Source organism: Anopheles coustani, chromosome 2 (assembly GCF_943734705.1).
Source record: "Anopheles coustani chromosome 2, idAnoCousDA_361_x.2, whole genome shotgun sequence".
Taxonomy (NCBI): Eukaryota; Metazoa; Arthropoda; class Insecta; order Diptera; family Culicidae; genus Anopheles; species Anopheles coustani.
In genome coordinates, this window is record NC_071289.1 from 45,207,900 (window position 1) to 45,230,161 (window position 22,262).

General features: G+C 40.7%; 1 protein-coding gene across 1 annotated transcript; it reads right to left on the reverse strand.

Annotated features, from left to right (window-relative positions):
• Positions 1-4,537: 4,537 nt before the first annotated feature.
• Positions 4,538-6,952, reverse strand: LOC131266021 (golgin subfamily A member 6-like protein 25). Its single transcript, XM_058268358.1, has 2 exons — positions 6,914-6,952; positions 4,538-5,419 (listed from the first exon to the last, which is right to left on the reverse strand). The coding sequence occupies exons 1-2, from the start codon at positions 6,950-6,952 to the stop codon at positions 4,538-4,540; spliced, it is 921 nt and encodes a 306-aa protein (XP_058124341.1).
• Positions 6,953-22,262: the final 15,310 nt, after the last annotated feature.

The following is a 22,262-nucleotide window of genomic DNA, read 5'->3' on the forward strand; positions in this document are numbered from 1 at the left end:
TTACGTTTTAGTATATTTATTGACTATCTTTTGGCGTTTTTAATTTTTTGATGTACCCCTTCATCATTCCTCTAGCTCGGTGTATAGCAAAAAAAATCGATATGAGTCGAATTAAAATCCTTTCAACTTTTATTCCTTCAAAATGTATCATGTAAATTCAAAAAAAAAATGTGCGGTATGATGTTGATATATTAGAACACCTTTACAAAATAATTTCATATTTTTAAATTAACAAATAACGCCACAAATTGATCTTGAAGATGTGGATTTTAACATTTTCCATATGTAGTTTCCGTTCTGCGCTTTGTTCCGTTATTCCGCGATTTGATTTTTGAAATGTTGCTCAACATACTAACTTTCTAGCGCACACTTTTTTTCTAGATTTACGTAAGAGATTTTGAATGAATAAAAGCTGAAAAAACGCAATTTCGACCGGTTTTGTTATACACCGAGCTAGCGGAATTATGAAGAAATGCATCGAAAAACCAAAAACGTCAAAAAGTAGTCAACAAATATACAAAAAAGTAACAGTTTATGGATTTGAAAAATTTTCAAAAATATCGAACCAAGTTATAGCGTTTTACAAGTAGGGGTCAAAATGCCCCCAAAAAAGTATTCTAGGTATAGTCAAGTTGGTTCTCGGAACTGGTCGAACAGAAAAATCTGAAATTTTTGTTTTAGATATAGGATTTTGGATTTTAAGAAAAGCCTTTTTTTTGTAAAAATATTCAGCCGTTTTCGAGATATTAAAATCGAATACTGTGTTGGGGTCAAAATGACCCCAATTTGGATTTTATTGTTAAACTTTTTTTTTATCTTTAAGATCATTCAAAACGCTTACTCTCGTCCACATGATCGTTTTGGAATATAGGGTATGTGGTTTAATAATCAGAAAACAAATTTTGAGCGAGTCAAGCCTGCATTTAAACACAATAAATCCAAATAAATTCCAAAGAAAATACACAATGAAAACTGTAAACATGATCAATTATTGTCTTATATTAACAATCTAAAACATCCATATTATCGATAATTGTGCAAGGGCATTTGTAAAAGACAGTTTGCGAAATGCGAATTGCGAAATTCATCGACTGATATCTGAGATATGGGATAGCGAATCGATGCCATGTGACTGAAATCTCGGTACCTTCTACGCCATATACAAATAGGGATATAAGCCGGATCTTCACCATCCGCAAATCCTGGAGATGATGGCACAATATCAAGAAAATACTTTCCATATCTTCATTGACTTAAAAGCCGCTTGTGATAGCATAGCCAGGGTAAAACGGGATCAAGCCATGAGCTCATTTGGAATCCAGGCTGAACTAATCAGACTTGTAAGAATGACCATGACCAACGTCACTTGTCAGGTGAAGGTGGAAGGAAAACTCTCAAGTTCCCTTGCTACCATCATGCGCTTTCTTGTCTCTCTAGATCATCCTAGATGCGGAGGTGGAAACTTCGGGGACCCTCTTCTCAGTATCATAAACGAAGCTGCAACAATGTTTATTCCTGATCAAAAATCCGATTCGATCACCTCATATCTAGGATTTAAAGTTTTGATGCTGTTTACACGCGTAGTATTTAAACTGCCTTTGATTTAAATGTTGAAAAAAAAAAAAAAAACAGCAATACGTTAACATATCCCGGGAGTGTGCCACCTCCATTGGATTGTTAGTAGTTCCAGTGCTATTAAACATGTTGAACTATTACACGCTTAGCGTGTGACTCCATTCCTGCAAGCGATACGATCAAATGGAGAGTTTTGTTTTTGCCTGTTCATAGCCATTCGCCACCGGGCTTCCGATTAACCAGTTATGTAAGTGTAATTTAGGTTTCAACGACATATTTCTTCCGAGCATGGGTTGCTTTTGTTACTTCAACATTTACTATTGGGTACCTCCCGGAGCCACCGGACTTCAGATTGAAACCCCGGCTATCGCTTATTTAACGTCACACAAAGAAAAGTACCACGAAGTCCAAATTTCTGAAATAAAAAAAAAGTGAAAATCTACTTCGACACTGCAATCATTGCCTCCGCAAGGCCGAAGAAGGTATGGTTGTCTGGAATTACGGAGCACGCGCTTCCGCCTGAAGATTTCCAAAAACCGGCAAACGAGTGGAACCGTGGGAATTCGCGCCCGCCATTGCAGCCCGGCCATGGCCGTGGGCACCTGCCCGATTGTGTGTACAAGCGAAGATCAAGAGCGGCCGCTGCAAAAAAACCTGTCTTACTCGAACTGAAATGAAATGATGCATTTCCTCGTTTTCCCCGGCGTATAGTGCGTCGCAACGCTACGCGGAGGCGCATCACAAAATGTGGTAATGTTTTACGATCACTTCCATGCACGTACGCACCATGTACAGTGTGGAGAAAAAAAACATGGCAACCCGCATTTAATGGTGTTTTTAATGGAGCGTTTAATAGAAATTCCGCTTCCCGGCCATGGGCCAGTTTGGTGCTGATGGATCGGTAATTTGTTATCTGTTAACATTTGGCTTTCTGGTGCAATTTCAATCTGGAATTTCCATTTCTGGAATTTACCGGAACCGGAAGACCGTACGGTGGACTGATACCGGATGTCTCACTGCATGCCCTTTTTTCGGATATATTGGTCGTCGTGTGATGGAAGTGGTTGCAGCTCTTTACGAACTAAAAACATAAATTACACCGGAGTCAGTTTGGACGAGTGTTCTTTGTTTCTTTTCAATCAATGTGGATTCGACAAATGATTCACCTTCGCACTACATCTGTCTGTCCAGTGCGCGCACAGAACAACAACTATTTACACAATTATTTACAAAGGTACGACGAGTTATAGTTTGTATGAGACACTTCTGTTTTCGAAAATGTGCGTCCTACCGCGTTTAGTTTCTGATCATCGCTGAAGTGATTCTACTGCTCCGAATCGATTCGCGTCCTCTGTTTGATAAATGAACAGAAGCAGCACTTTTTAACTACGGTCTCTTTGATAGCAACTGCCTGATCTATTCTCTGTATGCCTTGAACTCTGACACACATAACTGTGCACCTTTCGCCCATCTGCCTTCCGTGAATATCGAAATCTTTTCGTGCCTCAACACTGTATGAAATTTATACAAAACACATAAGATTAATAGCACCGCATTACTCTGTTCGTCATTTTGCATCACATCTGCCGCGTCTTTTCACGACAAGTGCCAAACACAGCGAGCCAAGCGGCTTCCAATTTTATGTTTATCCAATCGAAACATCATTAGCTATTTCGCAACAAACACTTCCGCGTCGTTGCGCGTACGATGGAATTAAATGAAAGCACCGGAGTAACGCAACACCTCACATCGGTGAAGCGCAGAATGAAGATACCAAATAATGGCATACGATCGAACGCCGTTGATCGAGAAAGCCGTTGAAACCGAATTTGATTCGATTTTTCTTGCCTCCGTCTGCAAAACAACTCCACAATCAGAGAAAAACGATCAGCTTCCGACGGGTTGGAAACAAATTGCTTAGATTAACAAACTAATACCAAACACTTTTCATTTTCATGGCTTATCATGGGATGGTTCGAGCGTGAAGATTGGAAGATCAACAGCAAAATTGATATCGATCAACTATCGGTTCCGCGCCAAGGGGCCGGTGTTTGAGGCTCTACCGACAGACGCAACTCAACCGAGTGTTGCTGCCGATGTTGCTGTTCGGTGTTAATTTTCTTCACTCGGAAAAACACTACGGTGTGATTGGTCAAAACCATAGCAAAGCCTACGGGTGCATTTCCCGGCTGTGCCTTCTTCACCGCAGAAGTAAACTTCGAGACCTTCACTAACAAAGGAAGGAAATAATTATTTGCACCAAGGAAGGGATCGTTTAGAGATCGCCCGTGCGAAGTGATCTTCTGTTACTCTCATGCCACCGTGAGACGAGCCGCACTACAACAATGAGCCCACACCCCCGTCATGCCATGTGGGGGTAGGTGAATATTTGATAGCAAAAAACTTGGCGAGTCTATCCTAAGACGGTAGGATAGACGCTCGACAAAGATGAGTAATGAACACCCTTCTTCAGCCGAGCGGGGGCAATCTTTTTCGGCTGCAAAAACGAAAAAAAGCATATCGGAAGTGGGAAATGAACTAGAAGCTTCGCAAAAGGGCTTCGTTTGATACGGGCGATGATGTAACAGCCCGTTCGCATGAAAACGTACGGATAGTAGCTGTAGGCGCTTCGTAACAGGCACCTTGCAAGATGGAATCAAAATGATGGAGATGGTGAAATTTTGAACAGAAACATAACTTTACGGATAGATTTCCGCAGGGTAGGGGAAGGTTAGGTGGGTTTTCGGTGTTAGGAGAGTGTAGCAATTAGAGAAACTAAACACGGGGACACGCATAGAAACGAAACAAAAGTGCAAATAGAGAGAGAATGAATGAGAGAATGGAAGAAAAATGAGAGCAGGTTAGAGAGAAATTGGGGAAAACAATCAAAATAACATTCTAACGACTACTAACAAAAAAGAGTTACTACTGGTTGCTTACTACAGCTAGAGCGATAAGCCGACTAATGCCATCCGTGGCTGACTGGTACGCAGGCCTTCTCCCAGACCGGTTTCCACACCTTCTTCCAGGCGGGCACCTGAATCTCCTTCCAGGCTGGGACCTTGATCTCTTTCCATTCTTCCTTCCACTCGAGCTTCTTCTCGGTCGCCCACTCCTGTTTCTTCTCGATGCGCCAGATCTCGATCTTTTCCTCCTTCCACAGCTCTTCCTTCTTCTTCACCCAGATCTGTTTCTTCTCGGTGCGCCACACCTGCACCCACTCTTCCTTCCATTCCAGCTTCTTCTCCGTCTTCCATTCCTCCTTCTTGACTGTCTTCCAGACCTTCTTCCACAGGGGCTTCCAGACCATCTTCTTCTTCCACAGGTCGTGGCTGGTGTACTCCCAGCCGTGTTCGTCCTTGCCGAGGTACTTCTCGCCCGGAATGCCAACCTTGACCGTGTCCGGCACCCAGATCTGCTTCCACTCGGGGACCTGCACCTCCTTCCAGACCGGAACTTGTACCTCGCGCCAGACGGGCTTGTTGACCTTCTTCCAGTCCGGCACCTGCACCTCCTTCCAGGCCGGGATTTCCGTTTCCTTCACGTATGGCTTCTTGATGATCTTCCAGTCCGGCACCTTCACCTCGCGCCAGATTGGAACTTCCACCTTCTTCCAGACCGGGATCTGCTGCTTTTTCCACTCGGACTTCCACACCTCGACCTTCTTCGACTCCCAGACCTTCTTCCAGTCCTCCTTCCAGGCCAGCTTCTTCTCCCAGACGCACTTTGGTTCGTGGTGGTCGTGACCCTTGTTGAAGAAGAACGGAGCAGGACTTCGCTTCTGTCGAATGGCAACTGAGTCGTCCGCTAGAACCAGTGAGACACAAAGGCAGCCCGCGAGAGCCTGGGAAGAAAAGACAAACACACAAAGTGGAGGTGATTGATGCTTCCTTGGTTATCGAATGGTCTAATGATTATCCTGCCCCCAATCAAACTGCTAGGTCATCAAAATGCATCACCCGTTTAACACCCGATTAAAGAGAGAGAAATCGATTCATCAAGCGATCGATTGAATTGCTTCCATCCCGACTTCAGGAACTGGTATGGCGCGTGGCAATGCATGTACGGCACCGTATCCAAAGGTGGAACCGGTTGTGGTGATAATTATCTACAGATTATCATAAATTATGTTGATGTATGCTCCTAACACTGTATCACTTAGCATTAGACGCATGCCGAGGCGCCCTTACGATGTGAGCATTGAGCAGAAAAAGCAATTCCACTCATTTTAAATTGAATCCAATTCCATTCCATTCCAATTTTTTTCCTCGGTGCATTTCCGTCAGTTTAAGTGGACAACAAACAAACCATGAACCGCGAAATGATCATATGATAAAAGCATATCAAAAAGTTTCAGCTTAATCGAGAGACATTTGACCCATGGTCATACTTTCATCTTTTCTATTGTCAGCCACTGCTGACGTAACTTGTCCGAAAAAGTGCTTTCAATAGTTCATCGCTGCCGGATTGGGACGAACATTTTGCTCTCACAGTTTGTCTCTTAAGACGGTGCGAGTGATTTTAGTTCATGGGAAAATGTCCATAGTTGCGAGAAATTACACAACGCTCAAAAGGGGCGAATTAAAAGGAAAGTGAAACCAGTAAACAATGTAATACATGTTGTGTTGAAGGGTCACACTGTTTCGCGTTCGCATAAATTGTAAATAATTTCATTCTTTGGATGAAAAAATGCGTTTTCGTTTAATTTACTCTATTCTTTCTAGATAAACAGATAAACTATTCTGGGTTGGTCAGCAAGCAATCAATTAAGCAATTCTTTTCACACCGATGAATTCAATTCTAGTCTCAACGTTTTTTTCCATTTCACTCTGTGCGATACGAAATATTGTAAATTTTAGGAAGTTTACACTTGACCGCTTATTCTTAAGCTTCTAACGCTTCACTCATCACAATTTCGAGAAGGCAATGATGAACAGTCTTTTATCTAAACTCGAATCGATTGCTGTGCAAAGAAGTTCTCTTCACTTTACAGAGCAACATCGTGGACCACTGAACTTCACAGTGAGTCCTTAATCGGGCAACAAAGGTTGAGGTTTCCCGCTGTTTCACTGCATACGACTCGCCCCAAACAATCGATCTGGCACGGGTTGAAGTACAATCCTTAGTTGGTGATCAGGAGGACACCCAGAAGGTGCATAGTTGTCTCGTTAGGGACGATTGCGCAACGAAACGTAATGTCCTAGTTGCCTTGGCCGACCCATAGTTTCGCACGTTCGAACTGCACTTGAAACTCGCAACCGATCTACTAATCAACGATGAATCGCAACGCAAACACTGAGACCAATTAGTAATCCCCAAGTAAGCAAAACACACTAACCAGCAGCGCTAACGACCTCATCTTGAATGGTCGACGCATGGATATGGTAGCGAACCAACTAGACCACACACTACACTTCTTGACCGTGCTGGTCTCGATACTGTCGATAAATTGAAGAAGATCGTCCGTTTTATACCGAAAAAGCTTAGCTTTGAAGCAGCTACCATTTCCCCTGCGAAATCGCGAAACCGAAAGTGGCTGAGAGTGGACCCGATGCCGCCAAACCAGCATCGTACTCGCGCGCCTAGCTCGGCTGCATAACGTGCGCAGCGCCGGGTTCTCTAGCCGCACCAGGCTATCCCTCCCTACGTCGACTGTAATCGTGGCGCTTCAGCGTTCGTGAGATTTGAAGACTTCTTTGGCCGTGGTAACGTGCGGGGTGGAAATGAAAGCGAAAGCTCCCACCCCGAAGGAGTGAAAAGTAACGCAGTGCGGCCGTTACACGCTCCTCCAAGCACACACTCACTTTTCTCACACACTCGGTCGGGTGCTGCAACAGCCCAAAGCCCAAATCCTAAAAAGCGCGAACTTACTCTCTGTTTCTTACCGGGGAGGGGCGCGGGCTTGCGGCACGATCGACGAGCCTCTTGCGGAGGGCGGTCATGGATTTTCCGTCGCGAAGGAAAATTATAGCCAGGCGAAAACGGCTGGGAGGGGATAAATCGAATGGATTCGTCAAGGGGGGCTCCCGTAACGAAAGCAACGGCGTTAAGCTGCCTCGTGTGGCGGAATTCCCTACCAACGTCCGCGTGGGCGATGCAGTTGTTCGATTAGAGCTGAAGGTCCCCACGCGTAATAGTTGGTCCGTGGCTAAGGCCGAATGTCCAACAAACATTGAGTATTGAGTAAAAATTATTGTTAGAATGATCTCGATCAAGCAAGAGGACATACTTCGATGTTGCACTTAATTTAGAATTGTAAATGTTTGAACCATTAGTGACACTAACACGGAACACGTCAAATGCTAAAATCAGTTGTCTACACAGTGATAAAACAAAACCAATAAAAACTATCAAACCCATATTAGACTTTTCCATTTCCTACCAATTGTGCGCTACTTTTGGATGGTTTGAATTGTTAAGATCTCTCTTTGAAACTAAAAAACTTCTTTTTAGCCAGCTTCTCCGTTGCAACGAAAAGACGACCAACCAGGCGTCTGAACCTGTGTTGAAGGTTTCTGATGCACGGCGGAAATACAAATCACCTGTCTGCAAGGTTTTCGTTGGTCGAACGAACAGGTCGTTGAAGATGCGCTTACTACGGTGAGTCTATGTTCTGCTCGGACGTCATACCATAGCTTCTCCATAGCTCCAACCCCCGGAATCGCATCAGGGAAGGAAGATACTTCAATGCTAAATACCTTTAAACAATGCACTTGCCTACTATTTCGTCGGTCATCATTCAAGAGGAATTGTTGATAGTTGAAGCTAATGGTTGGTCAAGCAGGTGCAATTTTCGACGTAGTCGCTAATGAGCAGTAGAATATGATGTATTTCATGTTCGGAAACATAACAAAATGGGAAACTTTAACACTTCTACTTGTAGTTTCTTTAAACTCTGCATATATTTACCAGATATTTAGCTGGATATGGCTTTGTAACAGCTTTTGACACATCGGAGCATATCTGTCATTAAACGTAATCATAAAATCATGACTATGCGTACGTGAAAATATACATATTGAGCAATTGGCACAATGCCAACTGAATGACCATGACAATGTTAAGTGCATATCTTGACGCCCTGTAATCCCTTGACGCCCCTTTCTTCGCATCAGTTTCATCAAGTGAGTCTCTTTTGCTCCACCGAAAAAAGTAATAAGGGCAGTGATGTTCGTGCTTAGTCATATTCATTCGAGTTTAGTTTTTTCCTCATTCCGTGTTGTCATAAATAATCCATCAAAGATACACATAAGTTATACATTGACATAAAGGATGTAGAGATATGGGTTTAAGAAATCTGTTTTCTATCTTTTGACTCTTCATGAACAATGTTATTACAGAAATTGTGGTAGCCATACGTATGGTGCGATTTTATAGCGAAGAAACATACCATAACCGGCGTGATTAATTGAGCGCCTTATAAGAGGATTTTGTATCGAGTCAACAACATCTAGAAGAAATTGCACCACTGAAAATTATACAGTTGCTTTTTAATTAGGTTTTATAATGCTACCTAATTTATTTTCCGTGGAAAAAAGATATGATTTTTTATATTAAAGCTTTAGTTGTTCTAATGATGTAGAAATATTATAAATTGAGTTAAACAAAAAACTCATTTTTGAAGTTTTTATTCCGTTGTTTGCTTTTGTTTGCTATTTTATACATTCAAGGGCATGTGGAGATACGACGATACGATCGTCATCTTCTAAGAGCTGTCAACAACGAAGCGGATTGTGTGTGTAGCGTCATGGTTGTTGACCTCAGCATCCTCGCACTTCGTTTCAACTCCTTCGACTGACCATCTTTGATTTGAAGCCGTAAAATGTGCAAAGATCTGAGCGCTTTGAAGCAGCGTGGAGTGCAGTTTTGGATGATTTCAGCCAAGGATGATTTGTCCACTTCTAGCATTCTTTTTGTGGACGCTGTTAAATATTTATCTATTGCTTTTTGACATTATGTTCCAATGTCCTTTTTAGTTCATTCCAATATAAAATAAATATATAAAAAAATAAACAAAGAAATGAATGAATTAAATTCGAAAATGGTAAAATGATCTATCAATAAAGAACAGGGGTAAAGAGTCTTCTACTATGGTGAATGTTAAAAAATCTAAATTCAATCGATTATTTGTTTAGATTGTTCATACTATTTGATTTGAATGAAAAAAATACAAATTGAGTAAATGATTGAAAAACGTTCGTTTCCTACTCGTCACTCCAAATTTAGGACAACTGACACATATATTCACAACCATATCCGTTGCATAATGAAATCACGGGATGGTGGAGAATGAGGAACGCTCTCCTTTTTCGTATTTTTTTTTTTTTTAATTTTATTTTCCTTCTTTGCACTGTTCGTGCTTCGTATCTGTAGGATGCATCATTTTACACTGTTGTGGCTATTTTTGAATTTAACAGCTCCATACAGCCCGGTGCCTCGACCGAGTTACAACCGGGCGGACTGTCTGGAATGCGTACAATCACTTTTTGGGGATTGTTTTTTCCACTCTTCCACTATCATCAACACCGTCGGTTGTCTGCTTTGGCCGCAAGTGATTTGGGGGCATGACTTCGATACTTTTACTTTTCTTTTTTGTCCAGGAACATCCCCGCCGCACTAATTTCCCCTCCACAAAACCCATCCGATCGATCCACGCGAAGGTCAAACTTTGCCACAACGGGCCGAGATGTCGCTATAAATGCTAGTTTTTTTTTAATAATCTATTTAGTATACAACATACATTCAGCACTGGATTGGATGAAGTGATGGTATAACAATTAACTGTACAGTGTGATAACTTTTTTTATAATACATATTTTTAAATGTAAATGAAATAAAGAGTGATAATTACGACATTACACAATTTAAAATTTATTTCTTCGTTTAAATAGAGAATTCACACACATCCGGAACACTTTCCCAGCGTCTGCCCGAATTCGGTTCAATGTTTAGGATTATGTGTCACGAGTGTGACAAGATTACTGAGAAATTTAAAACTGTCACTATTTATGTAACCGTACCCGTTGAATTTAATCTAAGACAGGTGACGCCCGCGTCTCATAATAGATCATATAATAGACGTACTTTTCCCGAATGAAATTTATCTTCAACACGTGGCTAGGTTCGATGTTCAGTGACCAAATATGGGGGAACGAAATGTTGGAGGCACAGCGTCTTCTAGACCACTGGCACACGCGAGGAGAAACTTATCAATCAAAATCCAACTGAAAACAATCAATACGATTGGAATACAGAATGAGCATGCGCCGGTGGGGTACGGAAGTGTAATAGGTTGAGACTTGTTTTTCAAAGGGTTTGCTACTCTATGTCTGTTTTAAAAAATGCTTATAAGAATTTGTTAATATACTTAGTTTTCAATCGGGTTATTCCATTTTGTAAACTTATCTTAGAAGAATCTTTAAAAATATAACTTGTGGAAAGATGTGCACCCAACCATAATAACTCTTTACGCAGCTGCCGAAGAACAAACCCACGTGCTGGGATATTGATTGAAGCAAAATGAAAAGCCACCTTCCTGCCGAATGCCTTTCTCGTTTTATGCTACCAAGAGTGCACTGGCGTCTAGCTATTGCATAACATCTGCCATACGAAGCCATACGCTCACGAATACCGTTCGATAATGGACGGAGGTTACTTGTTCGGTGGAAATACAACTGCACCAACTCGAAAATCGGCCGTGAGGCTCGCCATGGAGCACCATCACAGCTTCCCTGTGGTTGAGCAGCCGCTGAAATCGAAAGACGGCTGCTATGGATGCTGCTCATTTTCTATCGGACAGCTAAGGAACCTGTTGCACCAGCGCAGAAGCCCAACACTTTATCGGCTTTCAGCGAAACCAGGAAACCGAAAAGTCGTGGCCAAATTGCGGTAGAGCTAACTCAACAGTGACACTAGGTTTAACGAACTTTCGCTTCCAGTTCGAAGGAATTTATACTTGCGGTTGATTATTTACTCATTGTTTATCTGTTTGAGGCATTTGATCGAAATTGTATCTTACTTAAATTGCAATTCATGTTCAACTAACTTTAAATGACATCAAACTTCAATAGTTATTTTGCTACCATCTTTTCATGAAATACAAAATAAAATTAGCAATCTACAACTAGATTGAAACATTTGAATTGTTTTTTTTTTTAAATAGTTTTAACATTAATGTGGATCTAAATATGAGAAATTTATAGATAACGACGAGCTGCAAAACTAATTGTAGTTTAATTTTCAGCGTTGTATCATGTTGTATACTATTGCTCTTATCATGGAGTCCTTATCCTATACATTTGTTTAAACAAACAGTGGCATACAAACAGGGAGCAATAAATATTCAAATTTGGAAAACTTTTAACCATTTCCAATCGTCGAAACGAGATGTATATATTCTTCTTTGAAAATGGATATTGCATTGAACTTTCTGGAAGGAAGCTTTCATCACTTATTGTATTGCAGAAACTCTCATTTTAGTTAATCTTTCTTCCTTAATTTTTACCCGCCTTAGAGCAAAACAAGATTATTGTGTTTCAGTTTAAAAAACGTTTGAATTTTAGCTTTACCAGGGAGGTTACATGAATGCCAAAACACCTTGCCTACGGCATTCCGGACCAATTCCCCAAAAAACAACATCGATCCCCACCTGCTTCCTCATATGCTACACCTATGGAATCGCCCCGGAGCCGTCATTAACAGGGCAACACCGGTATGATCGATCGATCGCGGCGTGTTCACGCACGCTCCAGTGGCTTCGCGCCCGCATTGCGACGCTCGACATACAGCCGAAAACAAGTCAATGTTCAACATAAACCTCCCGATCGCCACGCATGCCTCGATCCGACGTTGGCTGCTGGCGCTTAATGCGTAACAGTGTGCTCAAGCGCCGTTCTATGACGTGATATGTTTTTTTTTACCGTTGTTTATGTTCAGGATTTTGAATGTTTTTGCTTACCTCTCACCCCTTGTGCACTTTTGGCTGGTTCACTAAGGTTTACGGATTATATAATTACGTACGAAACGCAAGCGTTTGACTAAAACACCGGGAGAATTGTTACAGAAAAATAAAATGGAATCAAACAGTAACACTGTTTAACACATTGCATGCCATGACGTGATTGATAAATGAAATTAAATAGGCGGCCTATTAAATTATACATTAGTAAAGAAGCACATGTAGAAACACCATACAGATGCATTGCAATAGTTTAAATCATTTGTATGACAAATACTAATTGAGGTAAAGTAAGCTTGGAAGAAAATGTCTAAAATTGGTTCCGAATAAATTTTGTGCGCTCCCTTCTTTAAAACCTTCAGCACTAGACACAGGCAACTACAATAGTTGATGAAGCTTTCGTTGCTTCGCCTGCCAGAAGTTCTCTCGAGGCACATGGGCCCATTACTGATATTAGGTCAATAGATTCATTTAACAGTACACTGACGCAAGCAAATTGCAAAAGAACGCCCATGACTCGAAATGCGTATTCTGCATATTTTATGATATCTGTAAATTGCATATAAATAATGCAAATGGCGTACCGTGTGCGGGACTGGGCCAATGGTTGTCCCTGTCGACACTAAAGATGCAACACTCGCTACAAAGCTAGCGTACCATCCATGCAGCAAGACAATGTTCACCGTTCAAGCCAGCTACTGCAAGACCTCACTGTATCCCGATGGCGAAGCAACGCCAATTGCGTACTAAATCTTTTACACGACATTAGTAAACCCTAGTTCGGTTTGATTACATTTAAGCTTTTTTTAGTCGGTGCGCCGATTCACACATTCATCGATGGATGTTCCTTGCTTTACGCTCTTTCGGATAAACTACTCAAAACTTATCGTTCTGATCTGATAAGCGTCGGTTTTTGGTCCTCCAAAAACTTTGATCGATGGTCCTCCAAAAACTTTGAGCTTAAGATATGCTTTTTAAACATATTAAACGCTAAAATACCGTCACAAATTTAAAAGATGCAAACAATCTTGTTCAAAAATAATTCGTAATCATAGATGTAATTGTTAGTCGTAACACGTGTTAGGGATAAGGCTCCACAACTTCCAGACTTAAGGCTGCTATCTTAGGCCATGGGGAATAATTGTTTATAATTAAACGAAATCAGCTAAACTATTGGTATTTTGGGTTGGGTTGAGGCAACCCAATCAAATATTTAGGTTGGCCTAAGGCAACCAAATCAAATAAAATCAAATCAAAATTTTATTTGATTTCGATTTGCTTTGCTGCTAAAACGACTATTCGAGAAATTTCCATTGCTTGAGCCTAAATGATGAACTAAAAACACAAAAAAGATTTATAGCTACCAAAGCTCAAGAGTTGGAGATGCTAATCATAAATTATTTGCTAGTTTTGCACTTATATTTTTTTTTTCCTCATCGGCCGTCCAGCTTCCAATTCCGACTGGAAGGTTAAAGGGAAGCAAAAAAGATGCTCAAAATATGATGCACTTTCACAAGATCGCACTAGTCACCAGAGTTTGGTTGCATCACCGGTAACCAACGAAGGCCCGCCTAGAGTCACGAGTCGCCGCGCCAGCGAGAAACGTGAACATGAACTGCAGTACGGCGATACCACATCGCCGGTGTTGCAGTGTTATCGAGGTTCTTTTACTTTATCCTCCAGGATTGTGTAACTTGCAACAGTATGTATGGCTTTCAGGTTCACTCAGATCCTGCCTCCTCCCAGGCGAGCTGAGATGCACATCGTCAGCTTGTAAATGTCGCATTTGCAAACATGGCTGTGGAGAGCTCATCTCGCGCGAAGTTGATAGGTCGGTGAGAGCCAAAGAGTTGTGTTTGGAGAATGGTGCAATGGCGAGCACCTTGGAGAAACAATCCAAAAAATCCAGTAGTATTTACCAACGCACAGAACATCATCCCATCGTGATGAGGGGCCCTTGATGATAGGGGTTTACCGCATGGTACGCGTCTCCTGCAGCTAGATTATCTTTTCGTTTCATTTACGTGTTTGAGCGACGTAAATTCACTATACGAATTGTTCGAGCGACGTAACGTAATAAGACCACATACGATAAGTTGTTCACACTGTCGGTAAAAATGGAAGATGGCCTAAAAAAGAGAAAACATAGCCTGACTCATCTGCAAGCCATTTTCGTGCATCATTATGCGATAGATTCGAGGGCAAAGCAGTTGAACCTAAAAAGCAACAAATCATTTAATCAACCGTGTGCATCAGCGCTCTACTGTTCATGAACCAACCCATGCCAATGTCTGCATATCTTATGCATGCTTCTAATTAGACCAGGCCTTGCTTTAGAGAAGCGCCACATTTCTGGGAAGTTTTTCAATTTAATGCCACGGCAGCTTGCGGCTTATCACATTTCCAGCGTCATGTCTGAAACATATGCATGCTAAAGCTGAAGTTCTTCTCCGGTCACAAAGCAAGGTAAAAAATCATTTAAGATGAAGAATTGACAAACATTGTTTTTCCTTTTTCTTCTAGTACCAAGTGCAAAGAAACGCATGAGGAATGTCATGTGTACAAATAATTAGTTGCGGCTGGGAAAAAGATTCAAACCAACACTACGATTATGGACTGCTTCGATCCCACTCTATTCGTCTTCTTCTTCGCTTGGAAACCGTCAGCAGCTTCTTGATGATTCAATTTAACCGCACCATTTAGCACGCCAACAATCCAGCGCATTCCGACGGTCCGAGTGTATCCTATTCGGAGCAAACCGCCCATAAAATGTACATATTTTACCATCGCTACGTGTGGGGTCACAGGTAGTTGATGGCACTTCGATTGGCCAACAATAAAGCTTATGTTAATAGAGCCGTTTTAGTGCCCACTTAGGATTCGGCATACATTTGAGGTCTGTGAACAAGTTTCTAACATGATCACCACATTATGACTGATGTCGGACGATGCGCCTATTCGTGTGATACGAATCGGGCGATTAATTTCCTTGCTACTGTCCCACAGCCGGAAATATTGCTTTTTATAATCGTTCGGTCGGACCGACAGTATAAAACTGCTGCTGGATAACTGATCAAAGGTGTTTGGTTGATCACTAGAAACAGAATCTAAGAATACAAATCCATTTATCGCAGCTGAATTTCGTCTCATTATATCTTAACTAAATTATCCAGATGAAAAATATGTTTGGTGCAGCTATAAAAATAGCTTGTACTGTGTAAGTTCAATAAAATGTCATTATGCTTTAAATTTCGTAAGGATAGTAAACGGTTTCCTTTTCAAGATTTATTGAAAACGAGAACACAAACCATGGTTTTGATAAAAAAGTCAATTTTCAGAGCTTTTTCTTTTTTATAGATTAAATAAGACTTAAAACCATATGGAAAAGCAGAATTTATGAAAATAGCGAAATATTTTTCCGTGCAAACTTTCCCTCCACCAACATTGCTCTCCTGTTCAGTAGAATAAAAGAAATAAATAATGCATCAATTCAAGAATCCATTTTGAAAGGTAAGCCTTGCATGTAAAGGCACTACTCAAATAAACGAGATTACAATAATCATGCTCGAACACGTATTCTTGCGCAACCGCGAAACTCATCAATGGTTCACGATTCCGAGACAACATTCCACGTTTATATGTGATGTGACTTGAAACAAATTGAATCACAACATTTGAAATCAAACCCGTTAAACGCAGGCACTAAAACAAGTCCCGCGTTGAAAAGTCGACTGTACTGTGTCGCGTAAATGTGGAACGCTAGACATACACCATGTAGCCTGCGCAGATGGCAAATCGACAGCAGAAAAATTAGCAAATTTTTCACCTTATGCAATTCGCGTGAAAACTGGCAACAGTGAGCTTGGTATGTAGCACAGGATAGGAAAGCAGGATCGTGCTATCAAACATCAGCGGGCCGTTGTTTCCGGTTCGCTACGAGCCCATACAACAACTAATGGATATACATTTTGCGTGTTGCTGTATAGCGGTGGTGGATTCCTGATAGTTGCCCTAAATGTGCTGAAAACCTGTTAACAGTATTCATATCCGGTATTTGTTCCTATCTCATTTGGTGGTACAGTTAATTTTTTTATCACTTCGCTTTTAAGTATAACGTATCGGACCATTTATAAACGTTGTTTATTCTCAATTTTTTATCAATCATCGACTTAACCTAGTTTAGGCGATTTGGACCAAAAATGAATTGCCCTACCACAAACGTTCCTCAACATTTTTGTCTCGGATTATAGATTTTTTGAAAATCCTTTTTTAATAAAATATTGGCATGTTTCAATTGATTTTTCTCATTATCATTTCGATTAGTATTCATTTCTCCCATTTTCGGCATTAGCAAACATTTTCAACGGATAGTTCGACCGTTTAGCAGGTAACGAACCATTGCCACCAAATTCCGAAAGCTTGTTGACTCCATCAGCACACCGATAGGTAACGAGGAAATGAGCGAAAAAACGGAATGTTTATTTGCATCGATTCAATGAACGCCGCACGCAGCCCGTCGCGAGGCGTTGCATTTGTGGGAAAAACAGCATGCATATCCATCAACTTCCCAACACTTCGCATCGTGTAGCATCGTCACCCTCTAGAGAAAAAGCCTACGAGCAGCGATGATCGTTCCGATGACGCTGAATTGCGTAGGACTGCAGCCCATACGAAAGGGATGGCGAAGCTGTAAGCCATTCGGTGGATTCAACAGTGTAAAAGTACGCATCAAACGCTGACATTCACTTTCGGCGCTGCTTCCACGATGGCCAACCAGCCAGACTCGACTTTAGTAGCCTCAACAGGCATCTGAGTTTGGCCGGGCAGCGCTCTTCTCTGCAGACTTCTTCATTACGGCATTGCATAACACCGTTGGAGAGCTATGCCGATTCATCGCTCCATAACGGTAGGCAAAGTTTGTTTACTTTCACGGCGTGTGCCATCATCAGAATATATACGATTACTGACCTATAAAACTACCAAACCGACTAACTCACAATATCATTACGTCTTATGGAACCATTCCCAATATAAATATGATGTAAGGCGACGGACACCCTAATTTACTCAATCTTATCATCTCACTTGCACTGTTTAATCAAACCAATCGCGAGAACATATCTCTAACTGTCAGGTGCTCGTTTAAGCAAAAGTTTAAAAAATGTTGCGTTAAATCGGAAAAGATAGTAAAATCAGCCATTTCCAAAAGGATGACCGTTACAGGTTCAATGGAGTTAATCTCTTTTTATCTGTGGCGAAACAATCCATTCGTACAGGAAAACACTTTTTAGGATCTTTATGAAATACATTTAAAATATATTTCAAAAACATTTCAATATTTTTCATTTTTCTTAAACCTCTGTTTTTATTTTTCATTGAATCTCATTTTTTTTACATAAATGATATGAAAAGAATCTACCAAAATATTTATATGCACTCCTAGTCCTTTAAGTTTAAAGCATTACTTAAAATCTTAAATATTATTAAGCACGTGTGGTGTACAACAATCCCACTACAACCTTGCAAAATCTAACGAGTTTTCTGGTCGCCAGGAATGATAAATTAATTTCGGTTGAATATAAATAAATTCGCACAAGGTCTTCTTTTCAGACTCCACTGCTCCAACTGACCCAGCAGTTAAAGTCGAACCTCTTAAGGCGAGAAGAAGCTGCAGCCCATTATTCGCGCCAGTCTATCCTTGTAATAAAAATGGAATCAAAAAATGCCCAAACGGGCTTTTAGTGGATGCGCATCGTCAATGAACAAAAACACTCGAGGATGGTGAAATGACAACTGAAATCAGACGACAGCGTTAACTAAGTGTGTGTAGTTTCCTCTTTTTTTGCCCGGATCACAATTTCTCGTCGTCGTGGTGGAGCTAAGTGGAATGATGGAGATTCACGAATGCATTTCGACGCGAATGCTATTTTATCGTGCCTTTGGCATTTTGATATCGCAGTTCGATTCATTAGTGACAGTTAAAGCACAGCCGGCTGGATCCTGCCCGTCGCTCAAAGTCAACATATGATGCATGTTGCGAAAGGGTGCCTCTCGTTTGCTCTACATCAGTGGGATCAATTTCCTTCTGTTTTGGTATCGTGTTCCGAATTTAGAATTTTAGTTTTGATTGATTTCAAAACAAGTTTTGAGCGAGTCAAATGTGATCCTGTTTTGTTCTCATGCTGCCATCGAAGCTTAAAACTTAAAGGTTCTTCTATTCAAAACTAAACAGCTACACGGAAGCTTACTCTATCTTTATCATAAAAAATGTCTCCAAAAATTTTTTTTCCCTTTTTTAAGGTGCTACTTTCTTTTATGATGGATCACAGATTTATAGACAATTGTTTTGTATTGTAAAAATTACTCAACTGTACGAAGCGGAATTTTCAACGACGAAAAGGCGGAACTTGCAGCAATAAGAGCACGGAACAGTTATTTGTAGAGAGTACAGGAGACTGGACGAACCACGTTCTGTCAGTATTGCAGATGAGCTTCACTGAGTCTGTATTGATATTCTTTATTTATGTCGTTTGTTACAGTTATTTTACAGGAAGCTTAATATGTGTGAATCTGGACGCTGGCTTGCTTCCTCTTCGTTCAAGTGCAAACGTTTCCTCTTTCCATGACATGCATGGGACATTGTATACTTTAAGTTATTTTGAAACTATGTTTTGTTTATTGGCATCAGGATAGCTAACTGTCTCGCGCGCATCGTTTCTTGTTTTTCCTCACATTTACATTGCGGTAGGATGTTTTGTCCCGTTCGAGTACCTGAGCCTTAGCGTGTGTAGGTCCCATTACTATTTGTTTAACTTCATCTTCATGTCCGCAATGCCATATTTTGGCTTTTTTTAACAGATTTTACCAATACTAGACGGGTTCGTTGTATACTGTTATACTTCGTATAATTTTTGGATCTTATTTCGTTTTATACATTTTCAGCCACGTGAATCTTGCGTGAATTTACGCAAACAAAACCTTGCTTTGATAAAATAACGTAACGGTAAGGATTACTTACAAATATGATAAATAAACTCAAAATACAACGAATAAAATGTTATTTGGGAATGCTCATGGCGCAGCAGTATCGCGAGGAAACAGCACCCCATAGGTGTGGGATCTAATCTCGAGTCTGGCACCCTCAGGTATTACGAATGGCTGAACACCGAACTATAAATATACCGTCTTTTGGTCACAGTACATGTTGAGCCAATTAAACATGAAAGTTATTTACTAAAAAGAAAAAAAATCTAGTAAAACTAAGCACACTTAATGTTAGCACACATAATTTTAAGTTAAAATGGGAAATATTTTCTATTACATCTGTTGTATGTTATTGGTATAATGTCACTTTGAAATATTTAAACATCGTCTTCAGGCTCTGTTTCATCATCTAATCCCTTTTGGAAAAAGAGTGCTGACTCCTTAGCTACACTTTGTGAGTTAACAGTGAAAAAAACAAGAAACCGCAATTAATTTGTAAAAATATTTTAATACATTTATAATTTGAATCGTTTTTAGTTCGATGACGTGCCTATAAAAAATAAATAGCTTGAAAAAAGTATTTTAATATCGATTAGTGTCGCATTAAAGCTCACAATCGGGTATCGTTTCCTTTGCATTAAGCGTCTGAAAAGACAGTAACACCTTCGTCGGATTCGCGATAGTAGCTCATGTTGTACTTGTTTTCCGTTATGAACTCATTTGTACATAATGCATCGCCTAACTGTTAAGTTTGACGTAGCGCTGGGATGTAATTAAAAGGCAACTCGAGCTGGAACCTTACTGCGATACTGCTATCGACCGATACCTTGCATAACTCTGTACTACCAATAAAACGACGGCAAAGTACGGCGAACATTCCAGTAGTCGTCACCGACCGTTCAGTGCACGCAAAGAAACGCATGAGTGTTCTTCACTGTTGGCCACTGCATACGGTAAAGGTATGACTGCGAATTCAATATTCGTGATGTAATTTAAATAGAAAGACGCTTTAGATACTCTCGTTTTACCCAGCTACGGTATCAACCTCGGGCACATCATGATTTGGCTGCTTCTAAAAACAAAAAGTTCGACACACGATTTGCGTCCACCTAACCCTTTTGCTTTTGCTGTGTCGAATGGCACGTCTGCGAGACAGTAGCATAATTTCCAATGTGGCTTCCTTAGAGGAACAGTAACGCACACCCCAGGAGGGAAGTGATAAAATTACCATAGCAAACCCCCTATGCAACCACCTCGGGCACGGGCAAATGGCCATTCATCAAGCCGAAGTCGACGAGCCCACTGGGTCATCAGCATTGGAAGCCCTTGCGATACGCCGGCACGTAACAGCGAAATAGGACCGAAAATGTGTGTCTATGTTACATTCGGTCCCACTTCCACATGACACTGGTGGTGGAAGCAGTCAGAGTATGAAGACAGTTTGATTCACTGCCGGAACCTTTTCCGGAGCCAATGCCACTTGCGTTCCACGTTTTCTTTTCTTTTCATATCATGGCCAAGTGTTACCGTCTTACCGAACGCTAGCCAACGGCACGCAGAGGAGCTAGTAATAGTGGTAGTAGTATCATTTGCAGAGAATTTTTCAATAGATAAGTTGAATTTGATACAATAAATAAGCAATAAAATACATATTTAAATATCTGTAAAGCATGGAGATCAACATCGAATAAAATTTTAGGTCGTATAACTTTGACGTCTAGTTTGAAAATAGAAGAACTTTTAATTTAATCTTTTATGTTGCTTTTTAATTATCAATTCAGAAGTGTTTTTATCAAATGTTCAATTACGGTCCAAGACCTACTCCAAACTACTACTCCAACTGGTCGTAGCATCCAAGAAAAGATATGCTACAAAAAGCTCATTTGTGCTTCATTGTAGCAGTGGTATTACTCCCTGTTTTCTGATTTCTATTGACTGCGTTGACCTGCTTAACAAATTGGTTATGATCTTAATTAATCCGTGGCACACTTAACCGTCATCGAGTTCTCCAAGCTTCATCCCATATAAGTATCTTCCCGCAGTTACCAGTAGCTGCATTTACAGATGTTACAGAAACGGCTTAAGGCAGGGGTTATCTAATCCATCCGACCATTCATCCATTCACTGATCGAGCCGTGCGAAACTTAGATTTTCCTTCCACCGTCGTTGATCGATTGACGGAAGGCTTTGCCTATCGCCAGCACCTGACCGCCGCGGCATCGGACAATTTGCTCGAGCAGTTAGGCCCACTTTAGTGGAAAAACTAGCGAGATTTCCCATTCGACTGGGGGCCATCATCACGCTTTCGGGGCAGCATTTCGCTGGTATTTCGCTCCTTGCTATGCTCATGGCTACAAATGGCAATTGAGATATACAGAGGCGTGTGCATTAATAGCCATATTTAGCCTCCACGATCACAGCCAGTTCGTGGCTTTTGACTTGAGTTATATGGGCTAATAAATTATAATCAAATTATTTCCTCTCTACTCAGTACTTACTGAGCGTCAATTTACAATTTTAGGTACTATGGTTATGAGATTTATCATATTTAGAATTGCCGGCAAATAGAAACATGACCTATGTTTTGAATGTTAATTTCCTTTTTTTTCGTTTACTCTTCTGTACAAGTGATCAAAATATAATAATAATAATATTTTTGTTGGCGATGATGCTGCTTCGTAAAATACATAATAATCTGAATTGAGTTTATAAACTTACACTATAAAGATTCCTATTATTCATCAGT